The 21,371-nt window shown below is 46.0% G+C and overlaps 2 protein-coding genes across 5 annotated transcripts in view; one reads left to right on the top strand and one right to left on the bottom strand.

Moving 5' to 3' along the window:
• Positions 1–3,809, bottom strand: part of RAB4B (RAB4B, member RAS oncogene family) — a 56,073-nt gene extending 52,264 nt beyond the window's left edge. The window contains exon 1 of the mRNA XM_073598547.1: positions 3,565–3,809. Within this exon, the coding sequence (XP_073454648.1) occupies positions 3,565–3,580 (16 nt within the window). The 5' untranslated portion in view covers positions 3,581–3,809. The remainder of the gene's footprint in view (positions 1–3,564) is intronic.
• Positions 3,746–21,371, top strand: part of ACTMAP (actin maturation protease) — a 341,161-nt gene continuing 323,535 nt past the window's right edge. For 2 of the 4 annotated variants that reach the window (XM_073598539.1, XM_073598538.1), the window contains exon 1: positions 3,746–3,901. The gene's annotated coding sequence lies outside the window, so the exon portion shown is untranslated. Of the gene's footprint in view, positions 3,902–12,558; positions 12,608–12,687; positions 12,781–21,371 lie in introns of those variants that run through there. The other 2 variants (XM_073598543.1, XM_073598542.1) reach the window with 2 other exon arrangements.

The raw sequence follows: 21,371 nt of genomic DNA, 5'->3' as shown, positions 1-21,371 counted from the left end.
GCACCTTTATACAGAGTGGGGGGCACTCTAATACAGAAGGTGCGTTACTGACCGGATCACCAGGTGAAAACAGGGAGAAAAAGACACAAAAAATAAAGAAAGAAAGAAATCAAATGCAGACACCACATATTATGATCGGTGAGCCGCGATAACAAATTTTTGGGTTTAATGGCGCTTTAACTGCTTGTTTATTCTACAGGAGAGTAAAAACGCTTTACTTACCTGATCCTCCACTCCCCCGTGCTCCAGCAGTGGACGGTCCCTCAGCATTGTGACATCTAATGCAGGGATATGGACCCTGCATTGGTCTTGATGACACCAGGACCTTAGACCAGTGGAGCATTGGGGAGAATATGCTGTGGGGATCGGGTCAGAAAATATTCTTCTCTATGCTCCCCAGATTTAAATGAGTCTTTAACCCTTGCAGCGTGGGCTTGAGGATACGTGTCCTGGAGCCGGGCCCCACCCCCCTTCACCTCTCTACCAATGGCTGTCCATTTGGGTACAGTACGCCTCACAACACAGAGGAAGGCAGCCATTTTCTTAAAGCCTCACAACGTATTCACTTTTTCCAAATCCCAAACTACGGCCACACAGCACGCTGCCCATATCCCAGAAACTTCCTACAGCACTCATATTCCTCATGACTTGATAAACAAATCACCACAATGAGACTCTCTCTCTTACACTGCGATTAAAGTTGTTATAAGTCACCTGGAGGACGATGAAAGTTTGAGATAAAAGCCAACCTGGATTTCTGGATTGTAATAAGGCTTTGAGAAAAACTGGCTCAGGGCAAGGCTTCAGGAAAATGGCCGCCGTCCCCTAAAGCACGTGGATGCCTGAACCTCCTGAACCATCCTGCAACCAGCAGTCCATGCATACCGCTGTCATGGCTCAGTGATTGCATCAACAGGAAACAAAATTGTGGCTTTCAAATGCTGGATGGAGGAGAATAAAAAAATTAGAGAAGTATTGGTGACAAGAAAAAGGCTCACATAAGACCGAGATAGAGAACAGAGGAGGGTGGAGTGTGTGTGGGGGAGGGGAGGGGGGTGAATGGATTGCCATTAAATGAGAGAAGTTCTGTACTGTCACTGCTCAGGGCCACCATGTCCCCAAGTCCCGCTGTCTCTGATCACTTCCTTAAAGTACGTATCATCCATTTCTCAGAAACTTGCCAACTACTCAGACTTATTTAGTTACTGCTCAGGAATAGAGGATTCCACACATTCTACGGTTCTGACACTCCAAGAAGAATATAATAATAATAATACATAGAATATAATCCACACCCCGGAACATGTCATACCGACCACATCTGTCATCAGAACCCACAGACTCCGGACTACCCCCAATGTACCCCCCGTACTATTCACCACTGAGGTCACCTCCCACCCTCCATCATCAACGTCACCTCCCGCCCTCCATCATCATCACCTGTCACCTCCCACCCTCCATCATCAACGTCACCTCCCGCCCTCCATCATCAACGTCACCTCCCGCCCTCCATCATCGTCACCTCCCGCCCTCCATCATCGTCACCTGTCACCTCCCGCCCTCCATCATCAACGTCACCTGTCACCTCCCGCCCTCCATCATCAACGTCACCTCCCACCCTCCATCATCAACGTCACCTCCCGCCCTCCATCATCAACGTCACCTCCCGCCCTCCATCATCGTCACCTCCCGCCCTCCATCATCAACGTCACCTCCCGCCCTCCATCATCGTCACCTGTCACCTCCCGCCCTCCATCATCAACGTCACCTGTCACCTCCCGCCCTCCATCATCAACGTCACCTCCCACCCTCCATCATCAACGTCACCTCCCGCCCTCCATCATCAACGTCACCTCCCGCCCTCCATCATCAACGTCACCTCCCGCCCTCCATCATCGTCACCTGTCACCTCCCGCCCTCCATCATCAACGTCACCTGTCACCTCCCGCCCTCCATCATCAACGTCACCTCCCACCCTCCATCATCAACGTCACCTCCCGCCCTCCATCATCAACGTCACCTCCCGCCCTCCATCATCAACGTCACCTCCCGCCCTCCATCATCGTCACCTCCCGCCCTCCATCATCAACGTCACCTGTCACCTCCCGCCCTCCATCATCAACGTCACCTCCCGCCCTCCATCATCAACGTCACCTCCCGCCCTCCATCATCAACGTCACCTCCCGCCCTCCATCATCAACGTCACCTCCCGCCCTCCATCATCAACGTCACCTCCCACCCTCCATCATCAACGTCACCTCCCACCCTCCATCATCGTCACCTCCCACCCTCCATCATCGTCACCTGTCACCTCCCACCCTCCATCATCATCACCTGTCACCTCCCACCCTCCATCATCATCACCTGTCACCTCCCACCCTCCATCATCATCACCTGTCACCTCCCACCCTCCATCATCATCACCTGTCACCTCCCACCCTCCATCATCATCACCTGTCACCTCCCACCCTCCATCATCATCACCTGTCACCTCCCACCCTCCATCATCATCACCTGTCACCTCCCACCCTCCATCATCATCACCTGTCACCTCCCACCCTCCATCATCACCTCCCACCCTCCATCATCACCTCCCACCCTCCATCATCATCACCTGTCACCTCCCACCCTCCATCATCATCACCTGTCACCTCCCGCCCTCCATCATCATCACCTGTCACCTCCTGCCCTCCATCATCAATGTCACCTCCTGCCCTCCATCATCAATGTCACCTCCCGCCCCTCATCATCGTCACCTCTCACCCTCCATCACCATTGGCAACTGTCATTCTTCATCTCCGACATCACCTGTCAACTCACACCCTTCTTCCATCCATCACCAGTGTCACCTGTCAACTGCCCCCCTCCGTCACCTGCCCCCCTCCGTCACTTGTCAACTGCCCCCCTCCATCACCTGTCAAGTGCCCCCCTCCGTCACTTGTCAACTGCCCCCCCTCCGTCACCTGCCCCCCTCTGTCACTTGTCAACTGACCCCCCCTCTGTCACTTGTCAACTGACCCCCTCCATCACCTGTCAAGTGCCCCCCTCCGTCACTTGTCAACTGCCCCCCCTCCGTCACTTGTCAACTGCCCCCCCTCCGTCACCTGCCCCCCTCTGTCACTTGTCAACTGACCCCCTCCATCACTTGTCAACTGCCCCCCCTCCGTTACCTGCTAACTGCCCCCCCCCCTCCGTCACCTGCCCCCCTGTCACTTGTCAACTGCCCCCCTCCGTCACTTGCCCTCCTACCATTACAGGCATCACCATCAGCTGTCAACCCGTATCCACCTATCAACCTGCACCCTCCATCACCAACTATCACCCCTCACAGATTACCATCCCCCACACTTCCATCACTGATATCATCTGTCACCCCACACAGTCTGCATCACTGACGTCACTGATCCCATCCTCCCCCCACAGCCCCCCATCACTGGAATGTCTCGTCACTCCAATCCCTCCATCCATCCATCCCTCGTCCTCCTCCCTGATGTCCCTTCACCTGTCTCCACATCGCCCCCAGCCTGCCAGTCCTCCTCTCACCCCCAGCCGTCCTCCTCTCACCGTATGTCTCAGACATGTTTCCCCCGTGTACTCGGCTATCCAGGGCCCTCTCCTCCTCCTCCGGCCCCGGGGCCCGGCCTGTCTCTCGTCTTCCTCTAGCTCTCCTTGATGCTCCAAGATGGCCGCTCCGGCTTCACGGCCAGCTCCTGCCCATACTACGTCCCCTGCGTCATGACGTCGCCTGCCCGAGCCCTGACTTGCGGTTGTCAATCTGCGCAGATTGTGCTGGCGGCCGATTGGAGGCGGCAGATTCCACAGACAGGCCGGGGCTGGCCGACCAGAGAATTCACCCCAGGGGGTGTCATGTGACCTGAGCAGGGGGCGTGTACTAGTGTGTGTATGTATACTGTATAGTCTACTAATACCAATTCATTGTATAATGTATGGTGATCCCAGGGGGGATTGTACAATCAGATTGTATAATGTATGGTGATCCTGAAAGAGATTGTACAATCAGATTGTATAATGTATGGTGATCCCAGAGGAGATTGTACAATCAGATTGTATGGTGATCCCAGAGGAGATTGTACAATCAGATTGTATGGAGATCCCAGAGGAGATTGTACAATCAGATTGTATAATGTATGGTGATCCCAGAGGAGATTGTACAATCAGACTGTATAATGTATGGCGATCCTGAAAGAGATTGTACAATCAGATTGTATTATGTATGGCGATCCCAGAGGAGATTGTACAATCAAATTGTATAATGTATGGCAATCCCAAAAGAGATTGTACAATCAGATTGTATAATGTATGCTGATCCCAAAGGAGATTGTACAATCAGATTGTATAATGTATGGCGATCCCAAAAGAGATTGTACAATCAGATTGTATAGTGTATGGCGATCTCTAAGGAGATTGTACAATCAGATTGTATAATGTATGGTCAGATTTAGGTTGCCATATCTGTTGCATTCTTCCCTAGATCTAGCCATGGTGATGTTGGGTGTGTCCAGAGACTCCTCCCACCTCATGTGGCCCATCCCACCAGGAAGCCATCACTGCACTGGACCAATCACATGCCGCCCAGGCATTCCTGGCAATGCAGCTACACATAAACACATCCTTGTAGGGGGCGGGGCATTCCCCTGCACAGATGATTGGCCTATTACAGGTGACGGGATCGGCTATGCAGGTTCCAAAGAGCGTCCCCCCCGACACCTGTGAGCCGTCCTCTACAATCGTTATGGGGGTGATGTGGGGCTCACCTGTGATAAACAGAAGATCCCATCCATGGGGGGGGCCCTCGGTTATCAGTGTTCTGTGTATGATTTCTCGGGTTATATTGAGCCTGATTTCCTTTCTGACTCTCAGCTGACATTCACCAGAGAGCCCAGAGTGATCCCTGAGGGTGGTCACATGATCTATATACACCCCCCATCCCTGTATTTGAGTGCAATCTCCCGGGTCAACACCGTGCCCTGCCATAGACATCAATGAGCAAAGCCTGGCCAAGCTGGCCGTCTGTTTTTTGCAGAGACTACGACTCACAGGTGTGCGCAGTCTATTACATTAGTGTGTGCACCCCAAATATCAAACACACACCCCACACACACACCTTTCTCTGCAGCCTCAGCTGTACTGGACAGGGAATGGATGGGAAGGGCTCTGTGCTGAGCGGCTTCCTGTTCATTCACAAACTGAAGCATAATAAACATGGTTTACTATGCTTCATTATTAATGAACCCAGTGAGTGAGTGTGTTCACTGTGTTCATTTAGGAAAGGAAGGGGCCGGTAACTGACATGTTTACTAGCCTCTTCCCCCATTCTCCATTCTGGGAACGCAACACGGGGTGGGAAGCCCAGGCAATAGGGGGAATCAGCACTAGACATGGGCACTGACAAAAAATGTGTTCATTTTCGTTTCATTTGTTTATTTGCTTTTTTCGGAAATCCAAAAATTCGGATTTTCGAATTTCAGGATTTTCGAATTTCCACATTTTCAAATTCCGAATTTCCACATTTTCAAATTCCGAATTTCTGAATTTTCGGATTTTCGGAATTTGAAAATTCGGAAATTGGAAAATCCAAAAATTCGAAAACCTGAAGAAAAGAAAGAAAATCAGTAAAATTTAAAATAATAACTAACTAATAATAAATATTAAATTCTAGGTATTGGAATTTCCTTTCAAATTTGGCTGTTTTTGAATGTAACGAGTACAAATTTATCCGAAGTTACGAATTATCCGAAATAACGAATGCTGCATCTAAACAAATGGAACAAATATATAATAAATAATAATAATAAAAAGGTTTTATTATTATTATTGTTATTTATTATTATTATTAGATTGTTACGTTCCATTTGTTTAGATGCAGCATTCGTTATTTCAGATAATTCATAACTTCGGATAAATTTTTATTCGTTACGTTCAAAAACAGCCAAATTTGAAAGGAAATTCCAATACCTAGAATTTAATATTTATTATTAGTTAGTTATTATTTCAGATTTTCGAGTTTTCAGTTTTTCATTCTTTTGAATGTTCAGATTTTCATTGTTATTTTTGAATTTTCGAATTTCCTCATTTCGAATTTTCGAATTTCCGAACTTTCGAATTTCCGAACTTTCAAATTTCCGAACTTTTGAATTTCCGAAGTTCCAATTTCCGAAATTTCGATTTTCCGATTTTCTGAAATTCCAAAATTGCGAATTTTCGAAAATGCGGAAATCTGAAAACTTGAAAATTCAGAAATTCGGAATTTCGGAAATTGAAAAATTCGTAAATTAACGAATGTCAAAATTCGTAAAAAAACGAATTCGGAACTAAACAAATTGCACATGTCTAATTAGCACCCCTTGCAGTGATTAGGGTGTGCTCAGGCACACCTGGCACACCCCCTGCACACACCTATGCTACCACTGATGCCGAGGAAGTTTCACCTCCCACAGAAAACCAGCACTAAGGCTGCCCATACATTATACAATTTTCTTGTACAATTTTCCTTGTAACAAAAACATATAATATGAGGTCACACCTCAACACTTTCAATTTCCATGCAATCAGACAGGTCCTTGCACTACACAGTTGAAGGTAAATCCAAAGGAAATTGAATAATAAAATTGTATAATGTATGGCCAGCTAAACTGGGGCTATTAATTAACAACTTGACCTCCGGAAGGTTTACCCCCTTTCCTGACCAGGCCATTTTTTGTGATGTTGCACTGCGTTACTTTAACTGACAATTTTCAGGAACTAGTGACACTAATACAGTGATCAGTGCTAAAAATATGCACTGTCACTGTACTAATGACACTGGCAGGGAAGGGGTTAACATCAGGGGTGATCAAATGGTTAACTGTGTGCCTATTGGGGGAGGTGCTTTTACTAGGGGAAGGCATAGATCTGTGTCACTGCTTTGCAGGAATACAACATCCATGTCTTCCTTTCTGACAGAACAGTGATCTGCCTTGTTTACATAGATCTGCCTTGTTTACATAGATCTGCCTTGTTTACACAGATCTGCCTTGTTTACACAGATCTGCCTTGTTTACATAGATCTGCCTTGTTTACACAGATCCGCCTTGTTTACACAGATCCGCCTTGTTTACATAGATCTGCCTTGTTTACATAGATCTGCCTTGTTTACACAGATCCGCCTTGTTTACACAGATCCGCCTTGTTTACATAGATCTGCCTTGTTTACACAGATCTGCCTTGTTTACATAGATCTGCCTTGTTTACACAGATCTGCCTTGTTTACATAGATCTGCCTTGTTTACACAGATCTGCCTTGTTTACACAGATCTGCCTTGTTTACACAGATCCGCCTTGTTTACACAGATCCGCCTTGTTTACATAGATCTGCCTTGTTTACATAGATCTGCCTTGTTTACACAGATCCGCCTTGTTTACACAGATCTGCCTTGTTTACATAGATCTGCCTTGTTTACACAGATCTGCCTTGTTTACACAGATCCGCCTTGTTTACACAGATCCGCCTTGTTTACACAGATCTGCCTTGTTTACACAGATCCGCCTTGTTTACACAGATCTGCCTTGTTTACACAGATCTGCCTTGTTTACACAGATCCGCCTTGTTTACACAGATCCGCCTTGTTTACACAGATCTGCCTTGTTTACATAGATCTGCCTTGTTTACACAGATCTGCCTTGTTTACACAGATCTGCCTTGTTTACATAGATCTGCCTTGTTTACATAGATCTGCCTGTGTACAGACCGATCAGCGGGAGCCGGCGAACATCGAGTCTGCAGGACCCGCTGATCAGCTCCTGCTGTGGTTATAAAGTGTAGTATTTGTTTGTGTATCTAAATCTGCTAATGCATTTAACACTCCCTTCCCCCCAAAATGACAAGGCCGCTGTGCCTCCAATGCTCATTCCTCCAGAGTCGTGTCTCACTAATACAGGAGGTGTGTTGTTTGAGATGCGTTTAAAAAGCGTTGGTAGCACGAGATGATAGTACAGGAATCCAATACAATAGTAAACCAACACAGAGGAGGCATCTGCAAAACAAATGCACAAAAAAACATATCTATAATACATCTTAATGTAATAGGTGTGTTAACCACTTCCTTACCGGGCACTTAATCCCCCCCCCCCCCCCTCCTGCCCAGACCAATTTTCAGCTTTCAGCGCTGACGCACTTTGAATGACAATTGCGCGGTCATACAACACTGTACTCAAATGAAATTTTTATCATTTTTTTCACACAAATGAAGCTTTCTTTTGGTGGTATTTAATCACCTCTTGGGTTTTTGTTTTTTGCTAAACAAACAAAAAAATACCGAAATTTAAAAAAAAAAAAAGTTTCATAGTTTGTTATAAAATTTTGCAAACGGGTAATTTTTCTCCTTCATTGATATTCGCTGATGAGACTGCACTGATGAGCACATATAAGATGGTACTGATGGGCCCTGATGGGTGGCACTGATGGGTGGCATTGATGGGTGGCAGTGACAGATGGCACTGATGGGCACTGATGGGCAATGATAGGTGGCACTGATGGGCACTGGTAGGTGGTATTGATAGGCAGACTGGTAATGACACACTAATTAATTTATAGGCAGCACTGTGGGCACTGATAGGTGGCACTGTGAGGTGACACTGTGGGCACTGATGGGTGGTACTGTGGGCACTGGTAGGTGGTGCTGGTGGGCACTGGTAGGTGGCACTGGTAGGTACCTTCACGATCGGGACCCATGTCCCTCTCGCAGCTGCTGGTGATCGGCTTTTTTTTTAGCGTGAGGAGGAAAAATAGCCGATTACCGGATTTGTTTACATCACATTATCAGCTGTCATTGGCTGACAGCTGATCACGAGTTAAGGAGTCGGGATTGACCCCTTACTCCGATCTGTGATCTGGCGAGCCTCATAGACTCGCTGATCGCAGAGCGCGCCTTCAGGGGGCGCACAGGCCGCTCAAGCAAATCAAGTCCGTGCTGTAGCGCGGATAGCAAAATCTGAGGGCTCATGAGGGCTCTTAGACCCCTTTCACACTGGAGGCATTTTTCAGGCGCTTTAGTGCTAAAAGTAGCGCCTGTAAACTGCCTGAAAAAAGCCTCATCTGCAATCCCAGTGTGGAAGTCCGAGTGCTTTCACACTGGGGCGCTGCGCTGACAGGATGTCCAAAAAAAGTCCTGCAAGCAGCTTCTTTGAGGTGCTTTAGGAGCGGTGTAAACACCGCTCCTAAAGCGCCCCTGCCCATTGAAATCAATAGGCAGTGCCACCGAAGCGCCTGCAAAGCGCCTCAGCACTTTGTGGGCGCTTTTAACCCTTTTTTCACCCGCTAGCAGGGGTTAAAAGCACCGCAAAAACAACGGTAAAGCACAGCTAAAAGTAACGGCGCTTTACTGCCAATGCCCCCGCGCTGGCAGTGTGAAAGGACTCTTAGAGTAGGTTTACATACGGACGTTCAGAGGCAGTTGGACGCTTTTTTCAGCTGCCCCTGAACTCATCCAATGTTATCTTATGTGTACATGTACACAGGTTCATTTAATGTCGTTTTTAGGCAGTTCTGTTTATAGGCTTTTCTTTGAAGGCAAAAAAATGAGTTCAGACGCACAACCGTGCAAAGTTTTCGACATTTCAGACGCGGTAACTCGCGTTTAGCCACGTTTCGTTTACAGGCGTTTTTAATTTTTTCTTTTCAAACTCTTCTAAACGCAAACGCGGCATGTAAACGCGGCAAAACGGACATTTTAAACGTGAGTTACTATCTGTCAAGTTCAGGAGAGGTTGTAAAAACTTCCCGTGTATATTAAGCCTTAATGTAACCTTTTAATCCAAATGTGATGATTGGCATGCTGTCAGAGAAGTGTGTTGGCAGACTACATTCCCAAGAATATCAGCATCGGGCATTGTAGCAGAGCAGGGAGGAGGGAGGTGCTGTGCTCTGTATAATGATAAGTGCCCCATGAACCGCGGCTCCATCACACAGGCGCTCAGCGAAGCATCCATTTCATTCTGCACCACAAATGGACTGCAGGGTCCGTAGTGCTGACTTTGCAGTATCTGTTCCTCTATCCTAGCAGTCTTATTTTCCAGGGGCACAGCTGGATCCATAACAATAAGTTTGGAAGGCACGGTTCACCTAGACGTTTAACCGCTTTACCCCCTTCCTGACCAGAGCACTTTTTGCGTTTTGGCACTGCGTCGCTTTAATTGACAATTGCGCGGTCGTGCAGCGTTGCACCCAAACAAAATTGACGTCCTTTTTTTCCCACAAATAGAGCTTTCTTTTGGTGGTATTTGGTCACCTCTGCGTTTTTTATTTTTTGGGCTATAAACAAAAAAAAAATGTCAATTTTGAAAAAAATGCATTTTTTTTTACTTTTTACTATAATAAATATCCCCCAAAAAAAATTCTTTCCCTCAGTTTAGGCTGATACGTATTCTTCTACATATTTTTGGTAAAAAAAAAAAAAAAAAAAACGCAATAAGCGTATATTGATTGGTTTGCGCAAAAGTTATAGCGTCTACAAAATAGGGGATAGTTTTATGGCATTTTTATTATTCTTTTTTTTTTAACTAGTAATGGCGGCGATCTGCGATTTTCATTGGGACTGCGACATTATGGCGGACACATCAGACAATTTAGACACATTTTTGGGACCATTGGCATTTATACAGCGATCAGTGCTATAAAAATGCATTGATTACTGTAAAAATGTCACTGGCAGGGAAAAGGTTAACACTAGGGGGGCGATCAAGGGGTTCATTGTGTTCCCTAGTGTGTGTTCTAACTGAAGGGGGGGAGGGGACTGCGTGGGGGAGATGACAGATCGCTGTTCATACTCTGTTAACTGCTCATTTAGTTTGGGGGGGGGCTATAGAAAAGAAGATTTACTATTCCAGTTCTCCGCACTGCTAGACCCTAAGGCTCAGGTCACACTGCCGCAACCTGAAAGTTGCAGTGCGACTTTGCCAGGTGACTTCAGCGCGACTTTGAAGTAACTTCAGGCAATGCCTGTGTAATCTTCCTGTAATGTCGGATGCAAATCACATCAATTAAGATGAGGATCTGACTTGGAGGCGACTTCCATTAAAGTCTATGGGCACAAGTTGAATAAAAGTCGCCTTGAGGGTTCACAGGTTCACAAATGTGCGGTTGCTGTTTCCAACCTGGGGCCAGTTTTTGCCTGAATTCGCACCTGAACCGAACACCAAAAACGCACAGGGAACCGCGCATGCCCTGGACATGTGTGAACATGTCCAGGGCATGTCATGCGAATTGGATGCGGTGAAAACATAGACCTGAATGGAAGGCATGGAAAGGCTTCAAACACCTCCAGACTTGACACCAGGCTTGTGAAGTGACGCTAACGCTTCATGTTTTGATAACGGGAACATTGTATCATTTGCGCTTGAGGAGCATTAACCACTTGCCGACCAGTTGTACTGCGGCAGTATGGCACGGCTGGGCGAAACGACGTTATGCTACGTCGCTTCGCCCTGTGGCCACTAGGGGGCGCGCGCGCGCCCGCTGCTTTCCCCCGGGGCCAATGTGAGTGCCCCGCGGTCTCGATCACCGCGGGGCTCCCGTGATCGCTGCTGACAATCTGAGAACCGGGATCTGTGTGTGTAAATACACAGTTTCTGGTTCTCTGAGGGGAGAACAGACACATTGTCTGTTCATACAGAGTATGAACGGCGATCTGTCATCTCCCCTACACAGTCCCCTCCCCCCTTCAGTTAGAACACAATAGGGAACACAATTAACCCCTTGATAACCCCTTCCCTGCCAGTGACATTTTTACAGTAATCAATGCATTTTTATAGCACTGATCGCTGTATGAATGCCAAGGGTTCCAAAAATGTGTCCAATGTGTACGCCATAATGTCGAAGTCCCGATAAAAATCGCAGATCGCCGCCATTACTAGTAAAAAAAAAAAAAATAAATAAAAATGCCATAAAACTATCTCTTATTTTGTAGACGCTATAGCTTTTGCGAAAACCAATCAATATACGCTTATTGCGATTTTTTTTTTTTTACCAAAAATATGTAGAAGAATACATATCGGCCTAAACTGAGGGAAAAAAAAGTTTTTTTATATATTTTTGGGGATATTTATTATAGCAAAAAGTAAAAAATATTGCGTTTTTTTCAAAATTGACGCTCTTTTTTTGTTTATAGCGCAAAAAATAAAAACTGCAGAGGTGATCAAATACCACCAAAAGAAAGCTCTATTTGTGGGAAAAGAAGGACGTCAATTTTGTTTGGGTGCAACGTCGCACGACCGCGCAATTGTCAGTTAAAATGGTGCAGTGCTCTGGTCAGGAAGGGGGTAAAATCTTCCGGGGCTGAAGCGGTTAAAAACGCCCCTCAAATGCCTTTCACTGCCATTGTGAACTAGGACTTTGAAGCCTTTCAACGCCTTCCATTGAAGTCTATGGTAAAGCTCCACAAACGCACTGGTGTTGAGGTTTTAGCTCGTTAAAATGAGTTTAAAAAAAATAAAAAATCATGCAGGAGGAACATAATGTCCCACAATGCCCTGTAATGATAGAGGGGAGCATAGAGTGTCCTGCAGTCACTTCCTGTTTGTGCTGCTGTAAGATGGCTGATGACTTCTGCAGGTAGGTGTGTAAATCATGATAGAGGGCATGAATATCTGTAATCTGTAATGTACCCAATGTCCTTCTCTTCCTCTGCTCAGGCATTGCTAATACATCAGCTTCATCTCCAAGAGGCCAGACATGAGATAAAGCAAAGTAAGGGAATCCATGCTGCTACCTTCCCTGCTAATGGGGTATGTACAGGAAACGTTCACCATGACAAGCCACACCTCACAGTGTTTATTTCCTGTGATGTCACTTCCTTTCAAACAAAAACGTGGAACGTTTTTTTAACACGTATAAAACACGTCAAAACTGCTCATTGGGAGTTTGGGATCATTTTTAACCACTTCAGCGGAAGGTTTTACCCCCTTAAAGCGAAAAGTGGAACTTCCACGCATTTGTCTCCTCTCCCCCTCTGATGCCACAATTGCCACCTTTCGGGGGGAGGGGGTCTTTGACAGGTATCCTGTTCCCACTTCCGGGGGTCCGGGCCGTGGCCCATGATATCACCGCGGGGCTCCCTCCTCCTCTCCCTGTCACCAGGCCAGTAGGAGAGAGGAGCGGGGCCTTGCACATGCGCAGTAGGGTTCCCGGCGAGAAGCCGTAAGGCTACACTGTCGGGTACCCTTACCCGCAGCACCGGACAGCTGATGGAAACATCAGCTGCGGTGCCGACATCGCCGGACTCCAGGACAGGTAAGTGTCCGATTGTTAAAAGCCAGAAGCTGCGGTATGTGTAGCTGCTGGCTTTTAATTTTTTTTTTTTTTTTTGGGGGGGGGGCGGAACACCGCTTTAATGACCAGGGCATTTTTTGTGATACGGCACTGCGTCGCTTTAACTGACAATTGCGCGGTCGTGCGACGCTGTACTCAAACAAAATTGATGTCCTTTTTTTTCCCACAAATAGAGCTTTTTTTGGTGGTATTTGATCACCTCTGTGGTTTTTATTTTTTGCGCTATAAACAAAAAAGAGCGACAATTTTGAAAAAAAAACAATATTTTAAAATTTTTGCTATAATAAATATCCCCAAATGTTTTTATTTTTTTTTAAGAAAGTTTAGGCCGAAATGTATTCTACATATTTTTGGTAAAATAAGCGTATATTGATTGGTTTGCGCAAAACTTATAGCGTCTACAAAACAGGGGACAGATTTATGGTATTTTTATTATTTATTCTTTTTTTACTAGTAATGGCAGCGATCAGCGTTTTTTGTTTGTTTTTTTTTTATTAATTGGGACTGCGACATTGTGGCGGACACATCGGGCGCTTTTGACACTTTTTGGGACCAGTGACATTTATACAGCGCTATTATACAGAGCTAAAAATAGCCACTGATTATTGTATAAATGTCACTGGCAGGGAAGGAGTTAACACTAGGGGGGGGGGATCAAGGGGTTAAATGTGTTCCCTCAGTGTGTGTTCTAACTGTGGGGGGATGGGAGTGACTGGAGGAGCAGACCGATCGCTGTTCCTAACTAATAGGAACACACAATCTGTCTCTCCTCTCCTGACAGAATGGGGATCTGTGTTTTTCCACACACAGATTCCCGTTCTGTCTCTCGTGCCCGCGATCGCGAGTGGCTGGCGGTCATCGCGACCGCCGGCCACGCGCATTGGGTCCCCCGCTGTGCAGCAGGGCCTGCTAAGGCTCTTAAAGGAGACGACATACCTGTACGTTGTTTTGCGCAGGAGAGCCAACCTGCCGATGTATATGTAAGTGAGTTGGTCGGGAAGCGGCATTAATACTTGTACAACGCCAGTCTAACGCCCCTTCTAAAGCACATTAATGTTATAGGAGCGTTTGCAAAGAGAAAGTTTAATCGCTTGTGAACAAGCCCTTAAATGTGTATTTTAACCTCTTCAGCTCCGGAAGGTTTACCCCCCTTCAGGACCAGGCCATTTTTTGCAATACGTTACTTTAACTGACAATTGTGCGGTCGTACGACGCTGTACCCAAATAAAATGTATGTCTTTTTTTCCCCTCCCACAAATAGAGATTTTTTTTTTGGTAATATTTGATCACTTCTGTGATTTTTATTTTTTTTTTTGCGCTATAAACAAACAAAAAAAACATATTTCTAACTTTTTGCTATAAAACATCTAATAAAAAATTTCAAAAAATCTAATTTCTTCTTCAATTTAGGCCAATATGTATTCTGCTACATATTTTTGGTAAGAAAAATATCCCAATAAGCGTATAGTGATTGGTTTGCGCAAAAGTTGGGCAACTGGTACAACAAACGCTCTGACGTTGGAGCTCATGTCACATGACGTGTGGAAATCAATATTTCTCTATGAGAGCCGTCTTAACTGGTCCGACTTTGAAAATGCTGATACGGTTGGTGCGACTTTGATCCTACTTCAGCCCATTGAATATCACTGAAGTCGGATCAAAGTCGGATCGCTGTCTTGACTGATCCCACTTTGGCATGCGACTTTTGCTGTGATGATCTTGAAGGGGAACTCCACACAAAATGTTAAAAAAACGGCATGGTTCCCCGTCTAAGAGCATACCAGGCCCTTTGGTCTGGTATGGATTTTAAGGGGAACCCCCTCACCTGAAAAAACTGCGTGGGGCCCCCCAAAATCCATACCAGACCCTTATCCGAGCACACAGCCTGGTAGTTCAGGAAAGGGGGTGGGGATGAGCGTCTCCCCCCGAACCGTATCAGGCCGCAAGCCCTCAATATGGGGGGGTTGGTGCTTTGGGGTGGGGGGGGGCCTGCGCACCTCCACCCCAAAGCCCCTTGTCCCCATATTAATGAGGACAAGGGCCTCTTCCCGACAACCCTGGCCATTGGTTGTGGGGGTCTGCGGGCGGGGGACTTTTCGGAATCTGGAACCCCTCTTTAACAAGGGGCCCCCCACCCTATGTGAATAAGTATGGGGTACATTGTACCCCTACCCATTCACCGAAAGAAAAAAGTGTCAAAAATAAAACGCAATACACAGGTTTTTAAAGTAATTTATTAAGGCAGCTCCGGCATCTTTTCCGACTTCTTCTCCCCTCTCCGGCTCTTCTGCCTCCTCCGCGGATGTCTTCTGCCTCCTCCGCGGATGTCTTCTGCCTCTGCCGGTTCTTCTCGTTCTTTTGCCGGGTCTTCTCCGCTGTCTTCTCCCTGTGTTCTTCTTACGATGACTCGACGCTTTCCCCCACTCTAATGCTGGGTGCACGGTGTACCACTACTTATATTGGCATGGGGTGGGGTCATCGGAGGCCCACCTCTTATGACGTCATCGCCCATCATGCCCCGGGCGGTGATGTCATAAGGGGTGGGGCCTCCGGATGACGTCACACGGTGACCCCCACCCCATGCCCATATAAGTACTGCCTTAATAAATTACTTTAAAATCCTGTGTACTGCGTTTTATTTTTGACACTTTTTTTTTTTTAGGTGCATGGTTAGGGGTACAATGAACCCCATACTCATTCACATAGGGTGTGGGGCCGGGATCTGAGGGCGCTTCCAGATACCGATAAGCCCCCCCCGTCCGCAGACCCACGGCCAGTCCGACAACCAACGGCCAGGGTTGCCCCCTGCCCCAAAGCACCCACCCCCCATGTTGAGGGCATGCAGCCTGGTACGGTTCGGGGGGGGGGGGCTCCCTCATCCCCACCCCCCTTTCCTGACCTGCTGGGCTGCGTGCTCGGATAAGGGTCTGGTATAGATTTTGGAGGGACCCCACGCAGTTTTTTCTGCGTGGGGGTTCCCCCTAAAATCCATACCAGACCTAGAGGCCTGGTATGCTCCTTGAGGGGGAACCCATGCCGTTTTTTTTTTAACGTTTTGCGTGGAGTTCCACCTAAAGATTCATACCAGACAGTGCCTGGTATTGTCAGGTATCAAAGTCGGATCCCTGTTCATTGAAGTCGGACGCATGTCGGACTTCAAGTCATAGGGCAAAGTCAGATCCAAAGTGGTACGACTTTCACGTCGTACCAGTGTGAACCCGGACTAGTAATTACCACAGCCGTTTCATCTGAGGGAAATCCTGAAAACATGACCTGTTGGGGATACTTGAAGACTGGAGTTGAGAAACATTGAACTATGGGATATATTTATGGATTTTTTTTTTTTTTTACTAGTAATGGCGGCGTCAGTATTTTGAGCAAGTGTGAACAAGCCCAAATGCCTCCAGACACAATATGTATTCTGCTACATATTTTTGGTAGAAAAATTTCCAGTAAATGTATAAAGATTGGTTTGCATAAAAGTTATAGTGTCTACAAACTGTGGGATATTTTTATAGAATTTTTTTTTTTTTTTTTTTACTAGTAATGGTGGAGATCAGCAGCTTATAGCGTATTATATTGTAAATTTGCTGTCCCCTCAAAATAACTCAACACACAGCCATTAATGTCTAAACCGCTGGCAACAAAAATGAGTACACCCCTAAGTGAAAATATCCAAATTGGGCCCAAAGTCAATATTTTGTGTGGCCACCATTATTTTCCAGCACTGCCTTAACCCTCTTATGCTTGGGTTCACCAGAGCTTCACAGGCTGCCACTGGAGTCTTCTTCCACTCCTCCATGATGACATCACAGAGCTTATGGATGTTAGAGACCTTGCGCTCCTCCATTTTCCATTTGAGGATGCCCCACAGATGCTCAATAGGGTTTAGGTCTGGAGACATGCTTGGCCAGTCCATCACCTTTACCCTCAGCTTCTTTAGCAAGGCAGTGGTCATCTTGGAGGTATGTTTGGGGTCGTTATCATGTTGGAATATTGCCCTGCGGCCCAGTCTCTGAAGGGAGGGGCTCATGCTCTGCTTCAGTATGTCACAGTACATGTTGGTATTCATGGTTCCCTCAATGAATTGTAGCTCCCCAGTATTGGCAGCACTCCTGCAGCCCCAGACCATGACACTCCCACCACCATGCTTGACTGTAGGCAAGACACACTTGTCTTTGTACTCCTCACCTGGTTGCCGCTACACACGCTTGTCACCATCTGAACCAAATAAGTTTATCTTGGTCTCATCAGACCACAGGACATGGTTCCAGTAATCCATGTCCTTAGTCTTCTTGTCTTCAGCAAACTGTTTGTGGGCTTTCTTGTGCATCATCTTTAGAAGAGGCTTCCTTCTGGGATGACAGCCATGCAGACTAATTTGATGCAGTGTGCGGTGTATGGTCTGAGCACTGATAGGCTGACCCCCCACCCCTTCAAACTCTGCAGAAATGCTGGCAGCACTCATACGTCTATTTCCCAAAAATAACCTCTGGATATGACGCTGAGCACGTGCACTCAACTTCTTTGGTCGACCATGGCGAGGCCTATTCTGAGAGGAACCTGTCCTGTTAAACTGCTGTATGGTCTTGGCCACCGTCCTGCAGCTCAGTTTCAGGGTCTTGGCAATCTTCTTATAGATTAAGCCATCTTTATGTAGAGCAACAATTCTTTTTTTCAGATCCTCAGAGAGTTCTTTGCCATGAGGTGCCATGTTGAACTTCCAGTGACCAATATGAGAGTGTGAGAGCGATAACACCAAATTTAACACACCTGCACCCCATTCACACCTGAGACCTTGTAACACTAACGAGTCACATGACACTGGGGAGGGAAAATGGCTGATTGGGCCCAATTTGGACATTTTCACTTAGGGCTGTACTGAGTTTTGTTGCCAGCGGTTTAGACATTAATGGCTGTGTGTTGAGTTATTTTGAGGGGACAGAAAATTTACTACAAGCTGTAAACTCACTACTTTATATTGTAGCAAAGTGTCATTTTTCAGTGTTGTCACATGAAAAGATATAATAAAATATTTACAAAAATGTGAGGGATGTACTCACTTTTGGGAGATACTATAGGTCGCAACCGTTAGAGCAAGAGCAATAATTCAAACACTAGACTTCTTCTGTAACTGTAAACATGTAACCTATAAAAATGTTTACAGCGTGCCGAAGTTTGGCGCCATTCCATGAGTTTTCGCAATTTTAAAGCGTGACATGTTGGGTATCTGTTTACTCGGTGTAACATCATCTTTCACATTATACAAAAAAATTGGGCTAACTTTACTTTTTTTTTTAATTCATTTCTTTTAAAAAAAAAGAAAATAGCGTTTGAAAAATTGCTGCGCAAATACTGTGTGACATAAAAAGTTGCAACGATCACCATTTTATTCTCTAGGGTGTCTGCTAAAACAATATATATAATGTTTGGGGGTTCTGAGTAATTTTCTAGCAGTAAAATGACGATTTTTACATGTAGGAGAGGAGTGTCAAAATTGGCCTGGGTGGCAAGTGGTTATTTACCATAAGTAAGTAATATACAAATAATTATTATATACAGTAATACCTTGGATTATGAGCATAATTCATTCCAGAAGCATGCTTGTTATCCAAAGCACTTGTATATCAAAGCGAGTTCCTCCACAAGAAATAATTGAAACTCAGATGATTCGTTCCACAACCACTGCTGGTGTATGCAGTACTGTATGTGGCCAGAGGTACAGGGGAGCTGGTGAGTCTCTGAGACACTCGGGAACTGTTGACACTTTCGGGTGCTCCGACGCATGTTACGCCTGCCCCACCCTGCTGGGAGTGTCTCCAAGTTCTCCAGCGTCCCCAGACCTCTGGCCCAATACGGTAATACATACAGCGGCTTGAGTCCTGCTCGTCTTGCGAGACAGCGCTTGCAAATCAAGTCAGGATTTTTAAAAAAATATAGCTCGTCTTGCTAAACGCTTGTATACCGCGTTACTCTCACTGTATTGTTTTTAAGGTGATTTACTATATTTTCAAAAACTGTACTCAAGCAGGTGGCTTAACGGACAAAGTTTGAAGTTATAACTTCCAACCAGTAATTTCACAGTAAATGGATAAATAATAAATTATTATGTTATAACATATAGCATAATAATATATGATTTAGTTAGATTAAAATGGTACCTTTTCAGAAAAACATGTTATTGTGGGTAAACCTTATACACATAAACCCATGTTTATCCTTCTAGTTAAGAAGGCTGGGCTGGAAGGGAGCATTAGTGTTTTAGACACTTCCCCCCTTCTATGATGCTGCAGTGAGAGGCGTGCTGGGCAGCTTGGGCCAATGGTACTTTACCATTGATCCAAGACTCCAAGCTGTCCATTGAGCTCAGTGTTTCTGACAAGAAGTGAGAAGAGGCACTGTGAGCTCATCCTGCTGCACACAGAGTGTGCCAGCTTGTATTTAAACTGTCCGCTCTGTATGTAGCTTCCGACAGGCTGCGAAAGAAGCCCTGTATCTCTGGAACTATAGGTTGTAGGAGCCCCGAAATTTGACCAGTGGTGTTGTAGGACTTTAGCTACACACCCCCGTGACCCCAGGTCGCTGAGCTATAGCTCTTGAAGCTCGATCTTTTTTTGTTCATGGCCCTACCTCCCCTGACTGCACGTCCCTGTAATACTATACACTGTTGCAGTACTAATGACACTGGCTGGGAAGGGGTTAACATCAGGGGCAATCAAAGGGTTGAATATGTCCCTAGGGAGGTGATTTCTAACTGTGTGGGAGGTGCTTGTACTGTAAGACAGAGATCTGTGTTCCTGCTTATCAAAAACACAAGATCTCTGTCTTCTCCTGTCACAAAATGGTGATCTGCCTTGTTTACAGACCACCGATCTGTCTGTTTCGGGAACAATCGGTGGGTCCTGGCAGACATCGGGTCCACTGGACCCGCTGATTGGCTCCTGCTGTGTCCAATAACAGCAGGAGCTGGTCACCGGCGGTACGCCCCAGACCCAGGAAACGAAATCACGTACAGGTACGTGATTTTTGCGCTGAAGGGCCACCCTGCCGCAGTGGAAGCGGTTAAGTAAAAAAAAAAAAGTGTTTGTGATGGTGGGGAACCTTCCCAGAGTCCCGAATAAAATGTTATATATTAGAAAAAAGATATTGGCAATGCCTATCTCTCACTCTTCTTTTAACGCATATCTTATTTTCAAGCGCCCCTTTACTCCTTTTAACGCCGTTCCCTATAATCCCCGGAGCTCCCAGGACAGCAGTAAATAGTCACCTGGTGGTCAAGCATGTATATTATTCCTCAGCATCCCTGTTACTGAGATGGCTTCATTGTCTGTTCAACACTATTCACACTTTTCTACTATTCTATCTGTATTGTCAATTCATCTTGCATTTATTTTTGTGATATTCTGTGGAATCTAACTCAGTGGTAGTGGCTTTTTCAATGAGTCCATGCCAGTCAGAACTATATTTTAGGATTTGTAAGCCCACTTTTAATAAACGAAAATAAATTTTGAAATAGTTGCTCTCACAGGGGTTTCAGCTTCATACAGCATTTAGAGAAAAACAGGAAATAAACTAAATAATACCGAGCCTCTTGTCTCCTCCTCTTCGCAGGATTGTTGCTCACGCCTTGTGCCCTGGTCCTCCAGACTGACTAACAACACACCTGTGCTCACGTACACAAGTGGTACCTTTCTCAGCTCTTAGACTCTCTGTTCTTTTCACCTCTCTCAGTCAGAGCTCCCTGGTCTTCTGGACCCTCTCAGTCCCCTAGACTCGCTCAGTCATCTTGACTCTCTCAGTGCCCTAGAACTCGCTCAGTTGTCTCGACCCTCTCAGTCCCCTAGACTCGCTCAGTCATCTTGACTCTCTCAGTGCCCTAGAACTCGCTCAGTTGTCTCGACCCTCTCAGTCCCCTGGACTTGTTCTGTCGTCTCAAACTTTCTCAGTCCCCTAGACTTACTTAGTTGTCTTGACTCTCTCTATCCCCTAGGCTCACTCAGTCATCTTGACTGTTTCATTCCCCTGGACTTGCTCAGTCATCTCGACT

Source organism: Aquarana catesbeiana, linkage group LG09, assembly GCF_042186555.1.
Source record: "Aquarana catesbeiana isolate 2022-GZ linkage group LG09, ASM4218655v1, whole genome shotgun sequence".
Classification (NCBI taxonomy): Eukaryota; Metazoa; Chordata; class Amphibia; order Anura; family Ranidae; genus Aquarana; species Aquarana catesbeiana.
Note: the sequence above shows the minus strand (reverse complement) of the source record. Positions and strands in the feature narration are given on the sequence as shown.